The 23,449-nt window shown below is 43.8% G+C and overlaps 2 protein-coding genes across 6 annotated transcripts; one reads left to right on the forward strand and one right to left on the reverse strand.

The window, feature by feature from the left end:
• Window positions 1-4,730: 4,730 nt before the first annotated feature.
• Window positions 4,731-19,704, forward strand: LOC124472167 (epidermal growth factor receptor substrate 15-like 1). Of its 5 annotated transcripts, XM_047026853.1 has the most exons (25): window positions 4,731-4,789; window positions 5,246-5,287; window positions 5,385-5,474; window positions 5,647-5,694; window positions 5,790-5,885; window positions 6,057-6,155; window positions 6,241-6,366; window positions 6,449-6,508; window positions 6,639-6,893; window positions 7,791-7,948; window positions 8,238-8,403; window positions 8,542-8,604; window positions 9,070-9,155; window positions 9,359-9,431; window positions 9,543-9,704; window positions 9,841-10,038; window positions 10,263-10,427; window positions 10,750-10,855; window positions 11,122-11,252; window positions 11,349-11,415; window positions 12,583-12,665; window positions 12,850-12,913; window positions 14,447-14,628; window positions 15,426-15,442; window positions 15,964-16,070. In XM_047026853.1, exons 1-25 carry the CDS (start codon window positions 4,763-4,765, stop codon window positions 15,986-15,988), a joined length of 2,589 nt encoding a protein of 862 aa, XP_046882809.1. In that variant the 5' UTR covers window positions 4,731-4,762; the 3' UTR covers window positions 15,989-16,070. The 5 variants fall into 5 exon arrangements, with proteins under 5 accessions (XP_046882809.1, XP_046882810.1, XP_046882807.1 ...); XM_047026854.1 differs by having other exon boundaries at window positions 15,426-19,704; XM_047026851.1 differs by lacking the exon at window positions 15,426-15,442 and having other exon boundaries at window positions 15,964-19,704.
• On the reverse strand, window positions 19,107-21,525 carry klf2b (Kruppel-like factor 2b). The gene is made up of 3 exons (XM_047026856.1): window positions 21,173-21,525; window positions 20,127-21,063; window positions 19,107-19,939 (listed from the first exon to the last, which is right to left on the reverse strand). The coding sequence occupies exons 1-3, from the start codon at window positions 21,242-21,244 to the stop codon at window positions 19,764-19,766; spliced, it is 1,185 nt and encodes a 394-aa protein (XP_046882812.1). The 5' UTR covers window positions 21,245-21,525; the 3' UTR covers window positions 19,107-19,763.
• Window positions 21,526-23,449: the final 1,924 nt, after the last annotated feature.

Below are 23,449 nucleotides of genomic sequence, written 5' to 3' on the forward strand. Positions count from 1 at the left end.
ACTGTGGTAGTGAACAAGGCATAGCTGTTTTAAAAATATACAATTTGAACCATTACTTCATGGCCAAACAAATTGCACGTATACCTACACTTATCAATTAACACAGAGGAATCAGGATATTTCATGCTTTTCCCCTTTTATATAATATTTGTATGAAATGAAAACTGAGATTATCCACATAATGACATCCACAAATGTCGACATTATCGCTACATCAGGCCATACGGATCATAATAAAAGTGTCACAATGTTAGCCTACTCAACATTCCAAAAACTGCATCTAAAACTTTGATACATGCGGTAAACTCATTCACTGGCAAATCAACACCACTAAACAACCTATTTTGTGCGCTAACTCTATTTTATCTAAAAAAGTAACCCCAATCAACGGCCCCGTTTAGTTATAGTGTGAGGTAAGTACTCTCATTAGTCACATCATGTCACACTGAATAATATGTTATGTTGCGCGGTCTCATTTGTCAAACGACAATTAAAACCCAGAGAAATACGGCAGCCTAACACAACGAACTAACGCTACTTATCACCCGTCGACTAATGTAGTTTTCGCACTTATGACTACTCTGGCTTCACACACAATTATTTAAGATTTGACTTTTTAATTGAGGCATTTCGAGTCGGTTCGTGATATTTTATTCTTGGTTAACCTAGCCTGCAGGATTATCTTTCAGGCAGGCTCCACCTTTCTCTATCACGCTAAACACAACTTGCGTGTGGTCGGTTGGCCTAGGCCTTCGTTGGATTTCCGTAATATTACAGATTGTTTTCAAATCTTCTATATGTAGCCTACTTCTAGGCCTACATCTGATCTAATAATGCTTAAAATTTCTGTAACAAATGTTGATTCTAAACATTATTATTATCTAATTCTCTAGGGCAATATTCATCTTCTTGATGATGAATCCTACAATGGATTTGTGTACAGGACAGGTAATATTGTACTATTGGATTGGTAGTATGAGTATCATTACAACCATTCCCATAGACCAGTAAATTCTGTATGTATCTTGCAGAAAACTATCATGCGACAGTTCTTGATCCTCAAGAAACTGGGACATGTTCTGACCAGGTCAACTTGGAGCATATTAAAGATTTTCTGTTGAGAGAGGCAGGATTCGGACCAGCGTAAGCAAGCTTTACGCTTCTCACATTTTACAATTTTATCACATTCACTGAAAATGTGTGTCCAGTCACACATGTCCACTTCTGTAGACCTCGTCATGTCCTCAGCCGTCCTATGATGGAGGGGATTGAGAAAAAGGTCTTTACAGAACTGGAGAAGGAGCGACGTCTCTCTAAGCAGTTTGGGAGGAAGGTAGGCTATGAGACAACATCATAAGTTTTCTCATAAGACACCCGGGAAAATCCTGGTAGAATGGACTTCTCACCATTTCATTGTCTCTCTTACTGTAATTCTCCCTCTCTCTTTTGCACTCTCTCTTTCCCGTTCTTCTAGGTCACCTTGGAGGGACTTGAGATATTCCTGTGCTTGATCAGGCCATCAGCCGAAACTGAGGTCAGGAATCTCCTTCTCCCCCTGTTTTCCAACCTTGCGTGCAGCACCATCCATGACACAAAGGGCGAAATGGACTCCTCTCTACCTGCTGGGGATGCAGGGTCTCCAAATGAGCAGGTGCCAAGCACATCAATGCTGCTCCAAAGAGCTGAGAAGCTGGTCCCTGAGTTGGTGACAGTTACTCTCAACTGCCTCCTGGAGGACAGAGAAGAGCTGCTATGGGGATCACTGTTCAACTCTGAGCAGCCAGGCCTCACCTCCAGTAAGGGACTGTGGGCCAAGGCAGCCATTGTAGATGTCTTCAGGCTTGTGGAGGATGCAGCCAGCTCTGTGCTCAATCCCCAGGATGTCTCAGCACTGGGATCCATCACTCACAGAGTGGTAAAAAACATGGTGGTTGCCATCTTCCAGAAGTTTGAGCATGCCTTAACATCCTTCCAGCTGATAGGACACGACAGCACAGAATTTGATGGTCTGGCTGTGACTCGTTCTATGATTTCGGATATCGTGGATGATATGGAGGTATTGTTATTGTGTCATGTTTTTAATATGTTTTAACGAAAAATAACGGAAAATGTTTTAATATCATACAGTACATAAATGTGAATAGATCTCAAGATAAGGCCTTTCTGGCATTGGCATGTGTTCAATTTCAAGACACCTGTGGCACATGTAAATAAATAATGCTCTTTTTGCTGAAGATGGGGGACTGGGGGACTGATGTACCGGAGAACTTCTCCAACCAGATGTGTGAAATCGTCACCACAGCTGGTACCCCTGAAGTATCCATGAAAGACCTTCTCCTGAAAGCAGCTAGAGCTATCACCGATAATGTAATGGCTGCAATTTCAAAAGTTAAACATCTCACTATTTCCTTGGGACATATTGCCAAAAACGGTATATAATATGTACCAAAAATCTGTAAACCTTTATACTATGTTTACAGAACAACAACATCAGGGAAGGCTTAACAGTGAAAGACGACCTTCCTGAGGCTGCCCCCAAGATCTCTGCCCAGGCCAGATGTCTTGCAGTTGCCATGGAGGACTTTCTCCAGGAACCAGTCATGGCTCACAATGATAAAGTGATGAAGGCAGTTATCACTGAGGTCACCTCAGACCAGGTTCAGCCTTCCCCAAGGTCTCCAAAGACCACTGCGGCATCCAGATTCTCAGAAGAGACTCTGAACAACCTCCTGGAGGTTGAAGCACCCAAGGTGGAGCCTGAACTCTCAGATGAGAAACCCAGCATGGTCATTGGCTGTGTCCTAGCAACCACTTCTGATATCCATCACCCCATGGTGAGACACAACAATCTATTGATGTTCTGAAAAATGTGATATTTGGAGGGGGGGTTTGTATCAACTTTGTATCATGTTCAATGGCATTGCAACGTATTGTTATTCATTCTGGATAACGTCAATGGTTCCTACTGTAAAGTAGATGTTGTTTCGGTTCTCTTACATGGTTCTGTGTCTCTAGACCATTAAGGTTCTGGAAGATGTGTGCAGAGACGTGGCAGAGGAGAACCATGGTGAGTGTGGGCCTACTGACCTCGACATCCAAATAGTTTTTTATTATGTGATATGTGATAGATATGTGTTCTCCTGTGGCATGCAGAGTATGAATAATCATCAAAGTGTTGTCATTTTCAGATGTCAGTCAGGACCTTTTGAAAAAGCCTAAGAAAGGAGGCATCCGTGGATTCTTCAGGCGTGTTCGTGAATTGTTTTCCTGCTGCTGCTGCGGCCTCCCCACAGAGGAAGACTAAAACCCTCCTATGTGGACCATCTGAGTCATCACACCAGCTGACCAACATATTTACAGAACATTTTAAAATGCAGGTGTAAAGATTTGTATTTTTAGAGCATATTAAAGTATAATCACACCCAAATACTTAGAGAAAGTGGATCGCATTCGTCCTCTCCTCTCTCTTTAGTGTCCCCACTGAATGTATAAGCTTCTCGTTTATTGATTTATAGACCAGCTATCAAATCAGCCAATCTGGGTAATCAATCTTAGTGTTATGCTCGGATCTAAATGCTGGTTAAATGTTCAGATCATCCTCCCTTCTAGACACACGGTTTACTCACTGACTTGAAACTAAATACCACTCACTCTTTTGAGAAAAACTCCATCTCAGGCCTGCCTACACTGGGACATCGAAGCAGGCCATTCAGTCATATTCACAGCATGCGTGAGATTCAATGCTGTGAGTGGCCTTAGTTATCCAGAAGGCGGACATTTTGTCCAGATAGAGTATCAAATGAATTGCCAGTGTCCAGAAGGTTAGATTTGAAAATATATCAAGAAGCACTGAAATCACCAGAACAGCAAAGTAGACTGTAAAGTAATCACTTGATAGAAGTCTTGAAAAGGGAGAGAGCGTTTGCCATTGAAACAGGTCTGCAGCCACTGATTCAAAGTTAGTTTTTCTAGCTATTAAAGAGGTAAAAATAGACAAGTGAGGTGACTGAAATGATAGAGTGATGTCCATTGTGTCCCCTTGATGGGGATATTACTGAGAGTCCTTACTGGAGGCGCAATCACAGTAAACATGCTGAAGGACCCCTATACTCATGCATTTCAACCATTTCTCACGCTCTCACCCAACACCTTGTACTTCTCACGCTGTGAAGTAGGCCCCTAAGGGCAGTGGCAGTCCCAGCACATTAGGCCCCCCGGGCAAGGTTTACCAATGGAGAGGCGCAGGCATACAGAGGGAAGTTTTCTGCCGAGTTGATAGGTGTCTCAATATGCAGAGTTAAATGCCACCTACCAGACAATCATAAACCCTGTTTATTGGTAACAGGCGTGGTCAGGCTGGTGGGGTTAATAACTGGGCAGACAGAGCAATGGGGTTTCCAAAAGGGGTAAACTGGTTAGAGATATGGGTTGCATGGGGATATGTGGTTTATCAAGGCTAGTCAAAGAGCAGGTATACGGACAGGTCGAGACCAAACTGGGTCAGTAAACTGATAAATCAAGATATAAACGCTCAGATTTTTCACGGTGATTAAGGTAAGGAAGCTCGTAACACAGGAAGGTAAGCTCATTCATAACTCGAATTCACATTAGCTGGGAACTGACTTGGAAAACGAACCACTTTTTTTATGAATTTATGAAATTCATTGAAGAGCAGCGTTCGTCCTGAGCTGTGCACTGACAGCTGTCAAGTTTAGGCTCGTGTCAGTTAAGTGGTGTGCGCGCTCCCGTGACAGCAGGAAATATGGCGGCGCTCATGACTCTCAGCCAGGTAACTTCAAATACTTGAGTTAACGCCCTAAATCTAAGTTAGTTTCGTGAGTTTAGGCTATCTTTAATTCACTTTGCATAGGAAGGTCACACATGGCAACCCTCTTCAGTCAAAAGTGGTAACGAAGGGGAAGATGTAGACCATTTAGCAAGCTCAGTTGTGTTGTCTGATTTAGCTAACGCGGTAGCTAGCCAGCAAGCCGATGCACCGATTCCCAATATTTTGTGTTCTTAGTTTGTCAATCGGTTAACTTTATTGTAAAGCTGACATAGAAAAAGTCCGATCACGAATGCCTGTTAAATAACCTTTGAGGTTAAGTGTCCCTCTCCATTCTATATATTTAGTTTTCAACCCAAGTGTATTTAACCAGCCAGCTAACTTAGCTAGCTACTGTAGCCAGTTTAGAGAGCGCATCTATGTATTTCAACTCGACCCATATGCATACTCTTTGTACAGTTATCGAGTGGAAACTCCGCTTACGAGAACTATTACAGACAGGTAATATACCTTGTGGGGTGTTTCTTTTTAAAATATAAATAAACTGGACTGTAACGTGAGGCATAACAACATAAGCGTTCTTATTTCAATCTCGTAGGTTGACCCAGGAAACACTGGAAAAATCAGAGCAGCTGATGCTGCTCAGTTCCTGAAAAAGTCTGGCCTGTCAGATAGCACCTTGGGCAAGGTAAGGAACATAAACACACACTGTAATTTTCCAGGTACACCTTGTTTTCCTGTAAAACCTGTATCTCCAACCAGTACAGTGAAGGTATCAATACTGTCAGGATATCAACCTTAGCCAATGAGTTGTTGACATGTTAATTTCATCTGATCAATAATGATACTCCTCTGTGTAGATTTGGGATTTGGCCGACCCAGAGAGAAAGGGCTTCTTGGATAAGCGGGTGAACAAATTCTGCTGTGTTGTATTTTTTTCTAGCTTTTTCAGTTTGCTTCCCAACATGAAGTATTGATTAGGCCTTCACTTCCTTGTTCTCAGGGTTTTTTCATTGCTCTGAGGTTAGTGGCGTCCGCTCAAGGAGGAAATGACATCAGTCTTAATAATCTCAACCAGACACTGGCTGCACCTAAATTTGTAAGTGTTGAAACCACTCCACACACTTGTATGAAGATGTCTTTGTTCTTATCGTGGGATCTTTAATATGGATAGCATATTGTCTGTCTCCTCTGGCAGATTTGAGATTCTTCGATGATACACCCTGTTGCAGATCGTTTTTTGTGATATGGCATGTGAATTGTTTTCTAGAAAGATGCAAACAGTCCACTGCTGAGCACACCGTTAAGCACGTCGTTGAGCACGTCGCTGAGCATATCTCCTTCTGCTGACTCTCAGTGGGCTGTCAGGGTGAGGATTAATTATACATACGTACATTAACAATGCATCATCTGTTAACTAGCACACTCAGTCTGTAACATATTTCCCCCTCCAGCCTGAGGAAAAAGGGAAGTTCGATGGCATATTTGACAGCCTTTCACCAGTCAATGGTCTGCTCTCGGGTGATAAAGTCAAGCCGGTTTTGATCAACTCCAAACTACCTCTGGATGTTTTAGGAAGGGTAAGCATCCTAAAACTAGTCCTGTCTTGTTACACGAGGGCTACTGTTAACCTCTTCCTTGACTCTTTTTTTATACGTGTAGATTTGGGACCTTAGTGATGTAGACAAAGATGGCCAGTTGGACAGAGATGAGTTTTCAGTGGTAAGTTGACAAGTTTGAATCTCAGGTCATTACAATCTCTGTCATTAAGTGTATGAATGCGTTTCCAGTTAACGTCTCCAGTCAAAACGTGCACAATGACAATGTAACTCCCCCCACTCGTGTTCTTCAGGCCATGCACCTGGTGTACCGTGCCATGGAGAACGAGACCACCCCCACCGCTCTACCCGCCTCCCTCATCCCTCCATCTAAGAGGAAGAAGTCTGCCGGGGCACTGCCTGGTGCCGTGGCTGTGCTGCCCGTTCTGACTGGCCTGATGGGCTCCCCTCCCCTCAAAGAGACCCTGCGCTCCACGCCGTCCTTGGGCAGCGTGGCCCCCATCAACACGAGCCTCTCCCCCAAACACTCGTTCAAAGCTGCCTCACAGGTAAGACCTGCTCTGTAGCTACTGGCCTGTAGTCAACCTCCCTGTTAGGCCTCTTACTGCAGCTTCCTCTTGCCTTCTCATTGTTTGAATGAGACAAAAGGATGGCATATTTTTGTTTGTGTGGCATGCTGTCGTTAGTCATGCCAGGGCACGTTGTAAAGAATGTGGTCCCCTGTTCTTCTGGGTTGTTGGTTAAGGGCACAGGTGAGTAAACCTGCCTTGTCCCTCTTCTCTTTAGACCCGTCCAACCACATGCCCAGCTTCGCCTTTTAGCCTCAAGATTTTCTTTCCACGTTCATCTACTATTGTCGCCGTGGGGATTTATATCCAATAATTTATTTTTAGCGCGGTGTCTGGCTTAATTGAAAGGTACACAAGCTGTTATGGCCAAATACTGACAACCTTTTAAAGATTTGAGTGGATGTGAGATTAGCAGTTATAAAATGTGGTATCACAGTTCCGTTGTAGACATAATACTTGGCACACTATCTGTTGGACACTGAATCTCACTCCTTCTCTTACACTGTATTTCTTTACTTAAAGAGATGTAGCAGGGGGTAAGTCTTGTCCACAAGAAGAGGACAAACACAAGTTTTTGCCACTGCATGATTCCTTTTTTATAAACATGCATAGCTTTATGACGCAATTCATCATATGGACATTTTGTGTTAAAATATGCTACTTCCTGACCAGCTGCACTTGCACTGTTACATCATCAAACTTTGTACCTATTTTAGATGCGTCTGTTTTGGGGCGACAATACTGCATATTTCTCATACACCTGGTTTAAGCCCTCGGTCCCAGCACCCACAAAAGAACACATTTATGTTTCTGTTCTCTTTTATATCTCTGTCTCTCCTTTCTTAAATGTTTGGAATTTCCCCTCCTGCATGTTAGCCCACCGTGAACTGGGTTGTCCCAGTGGCAGACAGAGGGCGATATGACGACATCTTCCTGAAAACGGACAGCGACATGGACGGCCTGGTCACAGGCACAGAGGTCATCGAGATCTTCATGCAATCCAGCCTGCCTCAGACGACACTGGCTCAGATATGGTGAGCCCAGTGTACGAATGAGACATGGATGAAGAAATAAGGAATCATGGGGATTATTCCCAACCAAACATCATAACCCAGACGATCACTGAACACAGTTCAGTCTTTAGCTATATTAGCATGGTGCAATGGATGAAGGCCTGTCCCAGTAGAATGTCACTAATAAAGGCATTCTCAGGTCTCTCCAGTAGGGGGACGACAAATACTATTTAGGCTCGTATTCAGCCTTTTGACAGCTGTGCCACCCAGTGCTGCTGAAGTGTCTACAGATGGTTCCTGTGGTCCCCAGGAGCCTGGCTGACACCCAGCAGGTCGGCAAGCTGTCCAGGGAGCAGTTCTCCCTGGCCATGTACCTGATCCAGCAGAAAGTGACCAAGGGCCTGGACCCCCCCCAGACCATCACCCCAGACATGATCCCCCCCTCGGAGAGGAGTGCCGCGTCCGCAGCCGGGCCCGTGAGTCTCGGCGCCCTTTTGCCACTTTCTCTCTTCAAGTCTCGAGTCTCCCCACGCTGAGGTACTGTTGGTTGTTCGCCATGCGGCTCCTGCCTCCTGCTCTTAGCTCTGTCTCTCTCTCTCGGTCCCGATTCTCAGAGCTTTGCCGGCTTCATGACTGCTCTGGGACCTGACATCGCTGCCTATGCTAACCTACGCAGAGTGAGTAGCTGGCCCTGCGTGCCGCTGTGATGTTCTGGTGTGCTGTCGCCGTTTAATTCGTTTGGTTTGTTTCCGGGCCGTCGTCTCTATCCTGTGCAGCGCCTGGTTTTGCTGTACACACATCATGTCTGCTCTATCATTCTAAGTCAATCTGTCTTCAGCCAAGACGCAGTATTTAACTCAACACTGCCACCAGGTGGTTCGCAATAATATAGTTGTCTTGAGAGCTGTCTGATTGATGAATTGATTTTCCAGAGAAATGCTTCATTGAAATGTATCACTTTTATGTCATGGAAATGCATGCCATATGACAAAGGTTTGGGAATTATTTCTATGAGTTTTTCATATTCTGTTGGCCTTTTGAATGCGTGATTGGTGCGTGTATCATCACATCTGTGGAGAAGGTCTTCTGCCCCTTTGACTGACTGACTTCTCCCCCCGTCCCCCCTCCCCCTCCCCCCCCAGGACAGCTCCAGCTCCACTGGCTCAGGGGACCTGACGGGCGTAAAAGAGCTGGACGAACTCAGCCAGGAAATAGCTCAGCTGCAGAGGTGAGCCCTCCAGTCTGCCCCTTCCACCAATAGAAGGCCCCTTCCTTGTGTTCTTCCTTGTAGGAAGAGGGGGGGGGGAGGGTGGTGGTAGTGGGGGGGGCGGGCTGAAGAAGGACAGGAAAATAAGGTCTAACATGGGGATTGAGCTCACTTCCTGCACCTTGCTCGGTCCCTCATCCCTGCCTTCCTGTGGCGTCCTGCAGGGAGAAATACTCTCTGGAGCAAGAGATCCGAGACAAGGAGGACGCCATCCGACAGAAGAACAACGAGGTTCAGGTGAGCGAGCCTTTGTGCAAATTTGCTAGTCTTTCCAAAAAACGGACCCAAGTTTACTGATGTCTTTGTCCTTGTGTGTGTGCTCGTGTGCGTGCGTGTATGCGTCCTCAGGAGATGCAGGATGACCTGGACAGGGAGAGCAGCAGTCTGCAGGACCTGGAGTCCCAGAAGCAGGATGCCCAGGAGAGGCTGGAGGAGATGGATCAGCAGAGGTCCAAGCTAGAGGGCATGCTCAACGACGTCCAGCAGAAGTGCCAGGACGAGTCTCACATGGTCAGCGTCCAGCCTCTGGGACCAATAACATTCGCCCCTACCCCTTGTGTTCTTTTCTCTTACTTTACGCCCCCCCACACCTCCCCGTTCGTCTGTCTTCCCTCTTTCCCCCTCCTTCCCCCCCTCTCGCCCACAGATCTCGTCGCTCCAGACTCAGATTCAGTCCCAGGAGACGGACCTGCAGAGCCAGGAAGCGGAGCTGAGCCGGACCCGGTCAGACCTGAGTCGGCTGCAGCAGGAGGAGGGCCAGCTGGAGCAGAGCCTGCTGGCCGGCCGCGTCCAGCTGGACAGCATCGTCAAGTCCCTCAAAGCCACCCAGGACGAGATCAATCAGGTGCAAAAAACGTTTTGGATGCTTTTTTTATATTTATTTCTATTTTTATGAATGACACTGTTTCCATATAGGAATCCATATTGTCCTCAGACATTTTACAAATGGTGCACACACTGGTCAAGCAAATGGCATTTAGCAGAGGCCTGGCCTACACTGTCCATGCGAGCTAGTGTTGTTTAGTCTCAGTGCATGCATTCATGTGTATGTGTGGTTTGTTGCCTTAGGCTCGCAGCAAGTTGTCTCAGATCCAGGACAGTCAGCAGGAGGTGAGCAAGAGCATTGAGCAGTACAACAGCGCTATTAACGGCACCAACGGAGGCAGCATGACCAACCTGGCCGACATGAGCGAGGGATTCACCGAGAAGGAGAACGGAGGCTTCGGAACCATGGTAAAATCATACAGGATATAGCCCTGACCTAAACCCAATGGTAAATCTGGTGACTTGTGACTTGAGTTTAAGCAGCTTTAAGGAGAGAAAGGTCAAATCTTGCCAGGTCTAGCTTTGCAAAGGTGTATTCCAATATGCTTCCGACTATAAATGCTTTAGATATCTTTGTATTTGTTTTCTTTTGCGGTGTTATATATCAGACTTCCTCAAAATTTCATGTTGACCTCCATTTTAAAGTAAATTCATCATTTAAAGTCTAGATACTTTTTCAATATGTGGCTATTCTTTTTGGGGATCAACTGCTGGAAAATGATTTCCCCAGGAGGACCCCTTTAAGTCCAAGGTAGCCATGTTCAACAGCAACCCCAGGGAGCCTCAGCCTGACCCTTTCCAAACTGAAGACCCCTTCAAGTCGGATCCCTTCATAGGTGATGCTTTAAGTCCAAATGTTTCATTTTTACATTCCTAAAGGAGAGATAAAAGCAAAGGGGAACTCACTACAACGGTGTAGGGAGTTCTCAGTGGAAAGACTTGGCGGTTACGTATGGGATACTTGTTCCAATTTGTGATGTTTATCACATGCGTGGCCTTCTATAGGGCATACACGTAATCTTACGCATCTAATGCAAAGCCAGTGTTTCAGATGATGACTTGGACTTTAATGTAAGACTGTTGGACCCTTCTCTGTACGCAGATCCATTTGGGGGGGATCCCTTCAAAGAGACTGACCCCTTTAAAGGGAGTTCGTCAGAAGACTTCTTCAAAAAGGCAGATCCGTTTGCATCATCGGACCCCTTCAAAAAAAAGCCCATTCCCCCTGCCAAGGTCTAAAGACAATTCTTTTAAGTGCATTTTGCCTATTATTCATTGAAAATATGGAACAGAATAAAGACAAATATGTGTGATTGTTTTTTTCCCCAGCCTGGCGCATTTGGTAGTAGTGACCCCTTCCCTTCCAACAGTCCCAGCCCAAAACCAAAGGACTCAGGTACTGTAACAAAAGCTTTTCTTAAGTAAATAAACTTTAATAATATCACGCTCACTTACAATAGTCAAAGCAGATTCAGGCCGTTCTTAGAAATAAATGTGATTGTTGTGTGACTGCCAATCCTAGTCTGAAATCGTTTAAATTTCATGCCAAAACATATGTTTGGATGTGGCCTCATTGGGGTTGCATCTATAAAAAGTGTTGTTACCCAGGTTCATTTACAGTTTTTAGAAAATTATAATCTTTTGGCAAATTCTGCAAAACCTCTCAATAAATACAGTCATTCAAGGTAACCATGGTGACATTTAGATTTATTTCTGTTTTGGAGGAGGAGGGGCATGAGCGGTGACATACTATTTTTCTCACTGTGGCTTCATATTTTCCTGTGGTGAACCTTCTATTTTAAGCAGGCTACCTACGCATTTAACTGCTGGCCAACTAAAAATAACCCCCTGGAAAAACAGGAGGCTCACTGGGGGCCAAACATAACAGAAACGATGTGGGTCCATAGGTCCAGAACACACTGCCATCACTGCCTTAACCAGTTCAACTCTGCCTCTGTCCCCTGTTCTCTGCCTGGTATTGAACTGGTACATGCTTCATTCGCGGGAGGAAGTTGTTTTAAATTAGGGGCAAGGGTCCTCCTACGCACTGCTGAATCTAGCAGCCTCCGCGGGAACACAGAGCTGAGTGTGGGAGGGAGCCCAGCTTCTTAACGCCAAACGAACTTGCCGCGTAGCGTAACACTCATGAATGCTACTCTTTATGGTCTCCCTCACAACAAACATATTTAGTTACAATGGTTCATTTTTTTTCCACTGGTGCCCCTGCACAGTTGGCAATGTATTCAGTAAGTCCAAAGGCATACCACAATGTGTAAAAACAAGCTCACCACAGTACTTCAACAGTACCCCGACTGACGGCTTTAATGAGTTAATCAGATGCACACGTCAGACTATAACAGTACTTCAACTTTTCAGGTTTCGGAAAAATCGTGGTAAATGAAGCGGCCTAGCCACAAACAGTACGCCTCCTTCTGAAAATAGAGCCTAAGCTCTTTTGGAATGAGCAAAGTATGATGATGGATTTGAATGTATGCTTGAGGCCAAGCCTTCATTGACGCTAGACGTTCCCATAAATGTTTCATTGTGCCGTGTTTTGTTTCAGACGGCTTTGGGTCGGGCGACGCGTTTGGTGGCGGCTCGTACGCAGCCAAGGGGGGTTTTGCTGACTTCAGTCAAATGTCCAAGGTGAGTTCTTGGCCCTCCGATACGAAAATATTGTGATGCCAAACAGCAATATTTTCAACTGATTCCCTGTGGATTTCCTCTTTAATGATGTCATGAAGCATCTTGATGACCAGTATACATACTACATTCTAGCACTAAAGTTTTGTTCGGGAGGAATAGGTTGTCGTGTGATGTTCTATTTCAGAAGCCAGACAATCCTATGCTGCCACCAAAGAAGAACGTACCTAACAGGCCAGCTCCTCCCTATGGTAAGGCCAGATGATGTGCTTGTGTGTGTGCCTGCTCAGTGAAGTAAATCTCATTTCGATTGTGGATGAAACACTTAACATACCTTTTCTCCAAGCTCCAAAATGACTACATGCATTGACTATGGAGTTTCCATTAAAAAAACAAAGCTTGAATAGAAACTGTTTTTGAATTCACTCTTCATCATGTGTATTTAATTTCACTTTTACAGACCTCAGTCACTCTTGCTGGTTGAAACCGTCAGAAAAAAAAACTGCTGGTTGAGTCAGCGTTTTTGGAGAACTCATTTCTGGGTGGCACACTGTCTTATTAAAGTTCAATGTTGTTTTTGTTAGTACGCTGTATGAAAGTACTTCCCCTTTACTCCACCCTCGCTAGCCTTGCAAGGGGGCAGAGCCATCAGTTTCTTCATCTTCTTCTTGAAGTCGTAAACAGGAAAGCTGTTGGTACAGATAACCCAGGCCTGAAGTACGGGTGCAGATTGTTGACTGTTCAGTGTACTGAATGAATAGTTTTTTCCTCAGGTGATGCTGGTTATTGTAGTTCATACTTTTGAATCAGTACTGACAGCACGGTCACGATAAAAGTCAGCACTCAAAAAGGTAGCCAGTGTACTGCCACTGAACTGTTACGCTGCCTTTTTAGTGACATTGTGCACATGCGGCACACCACAATGTCTTTTGTTGATGTGTTCATGTGCGCTTGCAAGTGTGAAAACTCCCACCCACACAACTCTTGCAACTTGTGTGACCTAGCTATGCCACCTTTTCTCTGGTGTGATCTTCAGTTCACCCCACCACCACGCACACACACTCACACACACACAGCAACCGTGCTTCCCATGTGGTCAAACAGTCCCTCCTCTCGTATCTCACAGGAAGTATTTACAGGTTGTACTGCTCGGAACCAGAGCATCTTGGCAGATACGGTCATTCAGTCAATGAAGTCTACAGCAGTAGTGCTGAAGTTTTAGTTGAACTTTGCATGAGGCCCACACCTGTTGCTCAAAGGATACATATCAGGATCCAAATGTGAGACAGTTTCATCAACATTGTGGTTAGCACCTTTTTGTTTGGTAAGCCAACCATTATTGCTTTCCCACGGGTGCCTGTGTGTGCTGGTTGCCCTTTTCCTGCAGCTTTCACAACTCTCTTGAATTCTCCAACTGCGGGTTTAGGGTTAGCTTTTCTGCTTTTGTTTGAGTTTTTCTGTATTTTGTTACAAATACTTTTAACCATTTCTGCGTTATTTTGATAGTGACAGTATGTAAAGAGACAGGAAAGGCAGGGGAGATAGAGGGCATGACATGCAGTAAATAGCCCGGACTGGGATCAAACCTGGGCCTCTGAGGTAAGGACTTAGCCTCTGTGGTGACAGTCCTACCAGGTTAGCCACCAGGACGTCCCTGCTTTTTGAGTTTTGAGTATAGCACCCTTCCTCATTTACCCTGGTTGGTGAGGCAGGGAGGCACCTGACGACATTTTTGAGCGTCAGATACTGACAATACTCCATGTTCCTCTCTGAACCCTCTCCAGGTAAACGTAGTCATGCAAACCTGCTCGGGCTGGCTGCCTTGGACAACCCAAGGGAGCCGGTCCACTGTACCGAACGTAGTCAGAGTAAAATGGCTTCTGGAGACTCAACAAGCAGCAAAGATGCATTCGCTTTTGGCGCTGCTATGAAAGACACCTCTGGCGGGTTTGCAGATGTAGGCTCTGTAAGTGGAAGTGCTGGTTACCGCTTTCATCCAGTTGTTGTTGTTGCTGCTGTTGTTGCTTTCTGCTCCTAGCGATTGCATCCCACGGTAGATAACAGTGGCCTTGTGTCTGGCTTCTGCGCTATGGCTTTGGATTGCTGCTCTTCATTCTGTCAACCCAGACGGCTGAGCCTGTCGTGACAGTATACGTTGCTACTGTTCTGTTTCCCAATTGTACCCGAAAAAAAAAGTACTTGGATTGTACCATGTCCGACTGTGGTAGGGTCTTCAGCTCACGGACCTTTGTGGGCCTTTGAATGAATGTTGACGGGGGTTTCTTTTGGTGTCCATGCTTATTGCACTCCTTTGTACTATACATCTGCACAAGTCTGCACAGGGATTGTGTCTCAGGGCAGACCTTGTCCATCCTCACATCTCCATACCTTCGTCAGCATGGCCGCAAATGCGGATTGCTTTCTATCTTGTCTCTGACCTTTCCCTGTGTCGTTATTTGCAGTAAGAAGGAAAGTTAAAAGTCACAGTATCTGGCATACGCAATATTGTCAAATGTAGAAATTGTCTCATAAGCTGGTTTAATAGATGGAACAGAAAGTCTAACCTTAAATCAACTTGCATGTTAATTCTGTCTTTCCATCTCTGCTGTTTTATTGCTCTTCCCACTGCCACAATGCTCTCAGGACTATCAGCTGCATGGCAGTTTGGCCCTTTGTGTATTCTCTTTTGGGGAAATATGTGTAGACATTTGTACATTGTCTATGTCTAGTTTTGTATTATAGAACGTTTGTTTTTATTCCCAGGATCTGAAAAAGTCGAGGTAAGGTTACTTGTTGGTGTGGTGACCTTTTGTATATTGTTATTTGCATGCAAGGAACGTATCCAGAATGACAGCACTATGATTGGTGAGAACTGCTGTTTGAGATCCACCAATCAGGTGGATCCATTCCATACACTAAGTCCAATGGCGTGTTCAGCTAAGTAATCACTCATAGCAGAATGGCAAGTTCAACACATTGCTGTAAAACCAGTACGACCTCAGGTACATCGTATGTGATTTGTCATGCTGCTTTGCTTTGAATTATATTGAAATTCAAACCCTCCCTATTTTTTATTCGATTCCCTGAAATTGTGTTTGTTTGTTGAAAATGCATTAGTTTTTTATCCAATGACTATGCAATATAAACTTTATTCAATCAAATTCTACATTATTCACGACTTGCAGAAGCACATAAGATTCGTTTTTTTGGTTTGTTGTGTTTGTGTTAGCGGCTGGCTTGGAGTGAATCTGTCCAACCTGCTTGCCAGCACGCTGACCAATGTCTCTTTGCTGTCCTCTAGTTTGGAAATGAGAGCGACCAGCTAGAGTGGGCCAAGCGGGAGAGTGAGCGGGAGGAGCAGGAGAGACTGAGGAGACTCCGCCTCCAGGAACAGCAAGACCTCGACCTGGCCATCGCCCTCAGCAAGGCAGACATGCCCAGTGTCTGACCACTCATCTACGATGCACTCACTTCCTGGGTCAGCTCTACCCTCACTAAAGGTGAATGTCAGCTCCTTAACACTGAGATGATGACACATGAAAGAACAACACTTCTACAATGAAAGAATGGGCCCTAGCTATTATCTCTACAGCCAAACTCTAGCCTTTCCTCTCTGAGACTAGCTCGGATGGAGGCTTTGATGTACACCCTAAAGAATTGTGGACAAACCTTTCATCAAAACTCTTCTTTATTCACCAAAGCCTCAGTTCATAGGTTCTGCAGCTTTCGTGTTTCTCATCCACATTGCGTTGCAACTGTAATGAAGTACAATGAAGACAATTTTTCTGCCTGATTTAAGCCTGGGCTAAGCCCAATATTTTGAAGTGACTTAATCCATCACCAGTGGAGAGCCTGTATCGTGCTCCATGGGTTTAGGTGGGGAAAGCTTTGAAGACATGTCTATGCTTTACCCTTTGTTGTAAAGAGATCTGCTTTTTTAATCTATTTTATTTCATTTTATTATTTATATACAAAAGGCATCTGTAGTTTATGAAGTATCTGTGAATGCACTATTGTAACCTTCAACAGCTCTTCTCCTGGAAGTTCATCCGATCTTTGAGGTCTGACACTTATGAATTCCAGATTTCTGGTGCAAATCTTATTTTGGGTCAGGGAATCAAAAATGAAAGTACAGTTATTGTTTGATTACATTTTCAGTTTTTACTATCTTTAAATTCTTGTTGTATCTATACGTTCCCTCGTATCTATCTTTCAGTTGGTAAAGATATATTTTCCCAAAACTAGAATTTTCAACTTTGTAAGTGTTATTTAGATTTGGAGCTGTGTGATTTATAATACACATGCTTTGGACATGTTTTAATACTCCTTATCAAGCCATGGCTTATTGATAAAGGTGTAAAGCCCTTAGAACGACAACCTTTTGATGCCTTCTCGGCTTTTATCATTTTTATTTTGAAGAAATCCCTTTGCTTTACTATCAAATTTAGCATTAATTTGGGTATTTTTCGGCGCAAAATGGTTATGCTTCGCAGTTTCCACTCAATTTGTTTGTTGTGTGCATAGCAATAAAACACTATCACAACTGCCCCGTAGTCCAATACCAGAGCAAACTGCAAACATTTGGGGCCTTGTTTCATCTTCCAGAAAGGCTTGTGTGGCTATCATAAATGCTATTTGAAGAATCATGTCTGTCTTCCTTGCCAGGATATTCCAGTGGTCTGACTGGCCTTACATGTTAGCTGACAAAAAACATGTGTTGTTCATGTCTTACAGTGGCAACCTTACAACTCTTAGAGGTTTCTATAGGGTACTACACCAGTGTACCCTCATCCATAGGGATACAAACCTATTTGTTTTGACTAATACTGTTACAACAGACTAAAGATTGTGTGTGCTTGATGTAGCTACCTGTGTACTCTGTGCTTGATGCTCCCAAAGGCAGCTGTACTTGGACTAATGTCACCTGTCAAAGCCTCACAACTACCATCATATCAGTTGTGCTCAAAGTTGAATCATTCCCACAATCCGATGCATATATTGTGGGTTCAGATGCCTTATAGACTGTTGCTTCTATGTCATTATATCATTGTATTGACCCAAGATGCTTTTAAAACTTTGCGTGTGGAGCATATTCAAGGCATACTGTGTGTAGCTTGCTCTTCCAATGTGAATGGTTGACTGGAAATGTGGGGCCTACATGGAGCTTCATTGACTGGTACACAATGTCTGCCTTATTTATTGAGATCCAACATGTCATATGTAATAGTACATACCATATATGATTATAAATATTCTTTCAGGTTTTGGAACTTACTTCAATATGTGATACATACTATGTATATCTTTTAATATAATAAAAGCAAGTGTAACATTCCTGGATAGTTTCTGGCTCATTATAGGTAGATGGACACACGTGCAGGCACACCCCCGCACTACACACACACTGCTTTCACAACTGAAAGTTACTAAAACGGGCAGACAAGTCAAATGAGAAGGTTAAATTTGCATTTCACAAATTCTTTTTTTTCAGCTTCTTCTTCTTCTTTTTTTTTTTGGATACTTTACATGAATTGTTAAATGATTGACACAGTTGAACTGGAATGATAACTGGCTATCTTCTCTTGCCCCAGTAGTCTGCTGAATTTGGAATTTGAAACATATTCAAAACATTTTCTCTTGAATAGAGTAGTATGTAATAAAGTCTGGGTGACTGAGTGGCACCACATGATGGAAGGTGTGGTTTAATTGAGCTTGTTTAACTTTTTATAGTAATTTACACAACTGAGGGGAAACACTTATTATAAGTGTACAACCACATTTTCACAAATGTGTTATGTACCCAATCCACTCAGTATTTCATGTCAATATGGATGTACTCCTTATAGTGATGTATTGGTTTTCTACAGTCCACTTCATTGGCATGGGAGACATGGCAGAAGACACTACACTGCCTAGGAATATGTGGTCTTTGAATGTTTGAAATTGCAGCTATGGTTCTGTTGCCTGTGTAATTGTAGTATTAAGGCCCCTTTGATGTTTAACTGTAATTTCTACCCATCAGAAGTGGGAGTCTATGGGCTGCTTGACGAGGGCTGCTAGGCCCCTCTGTCCAGACGTCTCCCCACTCCCTCTCTGTAATTATGGAAATGTACTGTTTGTATTTATAGTCTGAGCCCACAAGCGTCTGGCCTGGTGTGTTTTGCAGCTGGAAAACATAATTGTGTAAATGGTGATACCATGTCTATTGAGTTCAGCAGCGGGTGTATAGACTGGTCCTCAGTTACTCAAATAGATGCAGTTTACCTGTGTCCTTTTCAGGCCTGTGCTTCTGCATTTATTTCAAGTCTAAGTTGATATTCAGGGGGTGGATGTGGTTCATGTAAGGACAATGTGTGAACACGTTTCTAGAAAAGGAACTACTTTGTTGACTAACCTTGTACAATCATTGTGTCATTGTGAAAACTCAGGAAATATCCACATGAATCAAGTATTTTATGTTTTGTTTTTTTAATATTTACAATAAATACACAATTTACAGTATAAAATTCATATACAAGTCCATATAAATTTCAGTAAAAAATAAAGATACACAGGACATCAAGCCCTGATAGTGTACACGGGGGCTGGACCCAGCAGTTGCACTCAAGGAAGACAATTTTCAGCTAAGTGATTTTAAATTAAGAACACAGTTGACTATGCTATTCAGGCCATTCAAAACAATGAGGCAGTTTAAATAACAAAACATTGTCTTTGCTCACACAGGTACATTTCACTTAGGCATAATTTTGTCTCCACTATTTTGGCTGACCTGGCAGTTTGACTATGGAAAGTTTTACAGTAGCATACAGTCGCAATAGAAAGGCACTTTTGTGTCCAACAGCACTCCAGTTTTGAAGAAGAGCAGTAGGGCCAGCCCCTTATTGGCCTGTCTGCCCAAAAACAAATATCTAATGAAGCTTTTCTAAAGCTTTCATATACAACCAAGGTAGTACCAGCTACATTATTACGAAATAATATCACTAAACTTTTATCAATATAAAAAGCTTTGGTCGTGAAGAACAAATTAAATAAAAACAACAAAGAATCGAAAAGTCGAAAATACATCCTATGATTTCCCCGGCCCTCAAGGCCTTACAAGGTTCACATGTGCCTCTTCATGTGAAGGGCCAGGTGGTCAGACCTCGAGAAGGCTCGCTCGCACAGATGGCACTGAAAGGGACGGTGACCGGTGTGTTTGCGGTAATGGCGAGTGAGTTCATCAGAACGAGCGAATTTCCATCCGCAACCCTCCCAGCTGCAATGGTAAGGCTTTTCACCTGTGTAGACAATGAACGAAGGAGATGTCAACATTTGCACTGCTAAAGCTTTCTTCAAAAGTTAAAACACAATATTTAGTCTACATTCGGTACGTCATGGTCATTAATATATTGTTTTCCCCACCAATTGTCCCCCCCCCCCAACTAAGATCAAATAAGTCAACTAAAATAAGATTGAAACTCTTACCAGTGTGAGTTCGGTGGTGCGCTTTAAGATGTGAGCTTTTGGTGTAAGTTTTTCCGCAGCCAGCAAAGGTACAGGTGTGTGTCGCTGTCCGCTTCCGTGGCCAGGTGCGCCGTCCTCTCTTGGGCTTAGACTCCAGTAGCTCAAGTGGAGATGACGGGGGTGTAAGCAATACCCTCTGCGGATTTGGCTGCATGTTCAGGCCCTTTTCGTACATGCCAAACTGGTGCGCACCGTGATATGAAAGCTGCATCTGGGCAGCTTGAGATGGAGGAAGGTGTGGGTACGACGGCGAGGAGTGGTACTTCTGGGGGAAGCTCATGGAGTGACACATCGGTGTCTGGATGTCTGAGTTGCCTTGGTCATCTGGGCTAAGCGGCGGTGTCATGGTGCTTGTTGCGCGCGGGGAGATGGCAACCCGTGGCTGCTCAAAGGACATCATGCAAGAAACATTTCCTTCTTGCTTGATTTTTGGGCAGTTCTGAGGAGCAATGCCAAAGACTGGCCCGTAACCGTCCATAGATGGTTCAATTTTAATGTTATCAAGTATGTCCTGCTTGGGAAAGGCCGTGGAGTTCACATAAAATCTTCCATGTATGCCAGTGCCGCGCGTAATGCAATAATTACTGTCGCTGTGCAGTTCAGTCATGAGACTGGTACTGTACGGTGGAGGCGGTGTGCTGTGTTCCGCTGATGGATAGGTTGTCATGGTGTTACCCGTCGTATACATGGTGCTTGGGTCAGCTGAGCCCATATATTCCGCACCTGTTCCAATCGGCGCCACGCTATCCGCTGCAGTTGTGTTGGCGAGTATAAAATCCAAATCCAAGTAATTACTCAGATCCTCGTCGTCCTTTCTGCCGTGACTGTCAATGTTCTGTACCATCTCTAGCATTGAACAGCTGGGAGATATTGGTTTGTCAATTTCGCTTTTCCATCTCTGCAAAGTAAAGTTAGAGAGGCCATTAGACACCATATAGTACGTTGAAAGCAAAGCAGAAATGTATCACTGTCAAACTTTTAAGGTGTTGTAAATATGTCATACTTACATTATCCCAACATTTTTCCCTCTGATTTGAGAATGTTGAAAAAGACGGCAGCATTACATCGGATAAGGCCATCGTTTGATGCGATAAACAGTTGTGTATTTAATGTGCAAAAGCCTATGATCACCTTGTCACACTCAAATGTGTGCGCCTAGCAGACTGTTACTACAAAGTTGCGCTTCATAGACATGAACAAGTTTGAATGGTAGGAGGTCCTCTCGACTTTCTAAATACCGTAGCTCGACCAATAGTGCAAGTCCAGGAAATACGTCTAGGATAAGTAAATATAGCCGTTTATAAAGGGTCCCTCTTTAAGTTCGAAGAGCTTTTGCGCTCTGCCTCTCTCTCACTCACGGTCGATCGTACAAGCCTATAAAGCACTGGATCCTCCCTCCTAAACGGTGACGCATGTGGCCAATAGCTCCGCCTATGTAAAAAAAAAAGGGGGCTGCACCCTCTACAGTTGGAAGTTGTAGGTTACACTAGCAATGGAACATACAGTAGACAACCATTACATTGCGTAATGTAAGCTGTACCCTTAAGACAAAGTTCCAAAATGATCGTTTTGAAATAAGCTTGAAATTGTATACAGGCACTATGATGTCCAATATCTTCAATTGCCTAGTGTTGTGCGTGATACTGAGCAGATTAAAACTGTTTGGGAGAGATAGTGGCGCTGAGAGGCATTTACACCTGCTTGCCGCACATCTCCCTCAGTCATTATCATTAGGCCTACTGTAAAAGGGTGACTCTATTGTTCTTGCGCAGCAGGCTTGTCTAAACGCACGCGGCTCCCAGGCGCCAGGGTCGTCTGAAACTCTTTTCACGGTACTTAACAGTTTCAAAACTTGGAATTTTGGCGCTATTTAGTATCCTATTCAGGTGTAAATAACGGGTGTTGAAGCCGTTTTTTGAAATGCAGACGTGTGAAATTTGCATCTCATTCAGGAGCATCAGTTTCGTTCATTTTGAGATACGCCACCCACAACAGTTGAGAGTTTCTGGCCATTTTTGGGCTCCCTCCTTCACCAGAATCATCAAACTGTAGCTTGCGTTAGGCGATCTTGTAGACTTTAATAACGGCCCCAATTACAAGTATTGACAATTGTTTTTAAAAACTGCTGTATTGAAACCATTAAACATACCACAATGACTGTTAAGGCCAAAACACATTTCACCTTGACTTGCTGATTATTCCTTATTTCGCTTTTTCTGCCAGTTCTTTGGAACATGCGTCACAAGTGTGAATTCTAGTATTGGAGAGAAGCGTGGAATGAGTGGACATACAACTGGTTATAGTGAGCCCCTGGCCCTGTCCCCACACACCATTTCCTCATCCAAACTCTAAAACACACACTGTCTACATCTAACATTCTGAACTGTCATAGGGGGCAATACGTTCAAACAGTGTCCATAAACTACAGCACTATCTTAGCAGGGTCAAATAGGCCTAGATATCCAACAAAGACACAACCACAGTTGACCTGCTTACACACACACAAGATGTCAAAACTTTGGTGTCTAGGATTATGTGAACCAAAATTAAGATCAGGAATGATAAGGTCCAGTTAGATAATGTTCTTATATAACTATGACAGTGAGTACGATACCATTCAGGAAGATGCATTCATTGTTCAAGAAATGAAGGGAGATTGAAACAGATAGCGTAACTTTGGTTTCAGTAGCAAGCAGGGAGGTATCAGTGCAGCCCCCTAGATGGAATGTATTTATGTTAAAATGCTCCTCATGTATTTACCTGAGAGCATCACTCTTAGGAGATGAAATCTCTTAATTTAATTTAGCTACAGGTAACCTTTAGAGGGGCAATCAGGGTTAAGAGGTGCACATGACAGGAACTGTCATGTGAGCAATATATGGGAAAGTGTGTGGATTAGCAACAATTCCACAGAACCAAAGCTGTTTTTGAGAAACATTTACACAATAGTGACATTGGGCAATTCAAAATAACATTTCACAATTCAATAAGTTAAGCGCAAGTACATCATGCACCTAAAGGAAGAGCTTGTTCCCATTCGTGCTGACATTCCCTAACCCTATATCACTCAACTTTTCATTCAAATGTAGTCAAGTAAACATTTAATGTTATATTTACTCATAACTTAGTCCGCATAAGGGGGTCAATATTTAGAATTCTGATCTTCCTGATCGGGATTTCACTGTGACTGACTGCTCTACAGTATTAACATAACAAATGTCACAAATGTGTACATTTTCTTTCTCTATGGAAAGGATTCTGAGACATCTGCTACGCGCCTTTGG

The sequence above is a fragment of the Hypomesus transpacificus genome, chromosome 10 (genome assembly GCF_021917145.1).
Source record: "Hypomesus transpacificus isolate Combined female chromosome 10, fHypTra1, whole genome shotgun sequence".
Taxonomy (NCBI): Eukaryota; Metazoa; Chordata; class Actinopteri; order Osmeriformes; family Osmeridae; genus Hypomesus; species Hypomesus transpacificus.

Bases quoted from the DNA above. Each gene is read 5' to 3' on its own strand.
- LOC124472167 (XM_047026851.1), top strand. From the start codon at position 4,763: ATGGCGGCGCTCATGACTCTCAGCCAG. The intron at 5,886-6,056 runs GTAAGTGTTGAA...ATTGTTTTCTAG, and splicing joins CACTGGCTGCACCTAAATTT to AAAGATGCAAACAGTCCACT. The intron at 7,949-8,237 runs GTGAGCCCAGTG...TGTGGTCCCCAG, and splicing joins ACGACACTGGCTCAGATATG to GAGCCTGGCTGACACCCAGC.
- klf2b (XM_047026856.1), bottom strand. From the start codon at position 21,244: ATGGCCTTATCCGATGTAATGCTGCCGTCTTTTTCAACATTCTCAAAT. The intron at 21,064-21,172 runs GTAAGTATGACA...TTTACTTTGCAG, and splicing joins GGGAAAAATGTTGGGATAAT to AGATGGAAAAGCGAAATTGA. The intron at 19,940-20,126 runs GTAAGAGTTTCA...TTGTCTACACAG, and splicing joins GCACCACCGAACTCACACTG to GTGAAAAGCCTTACCATTGC.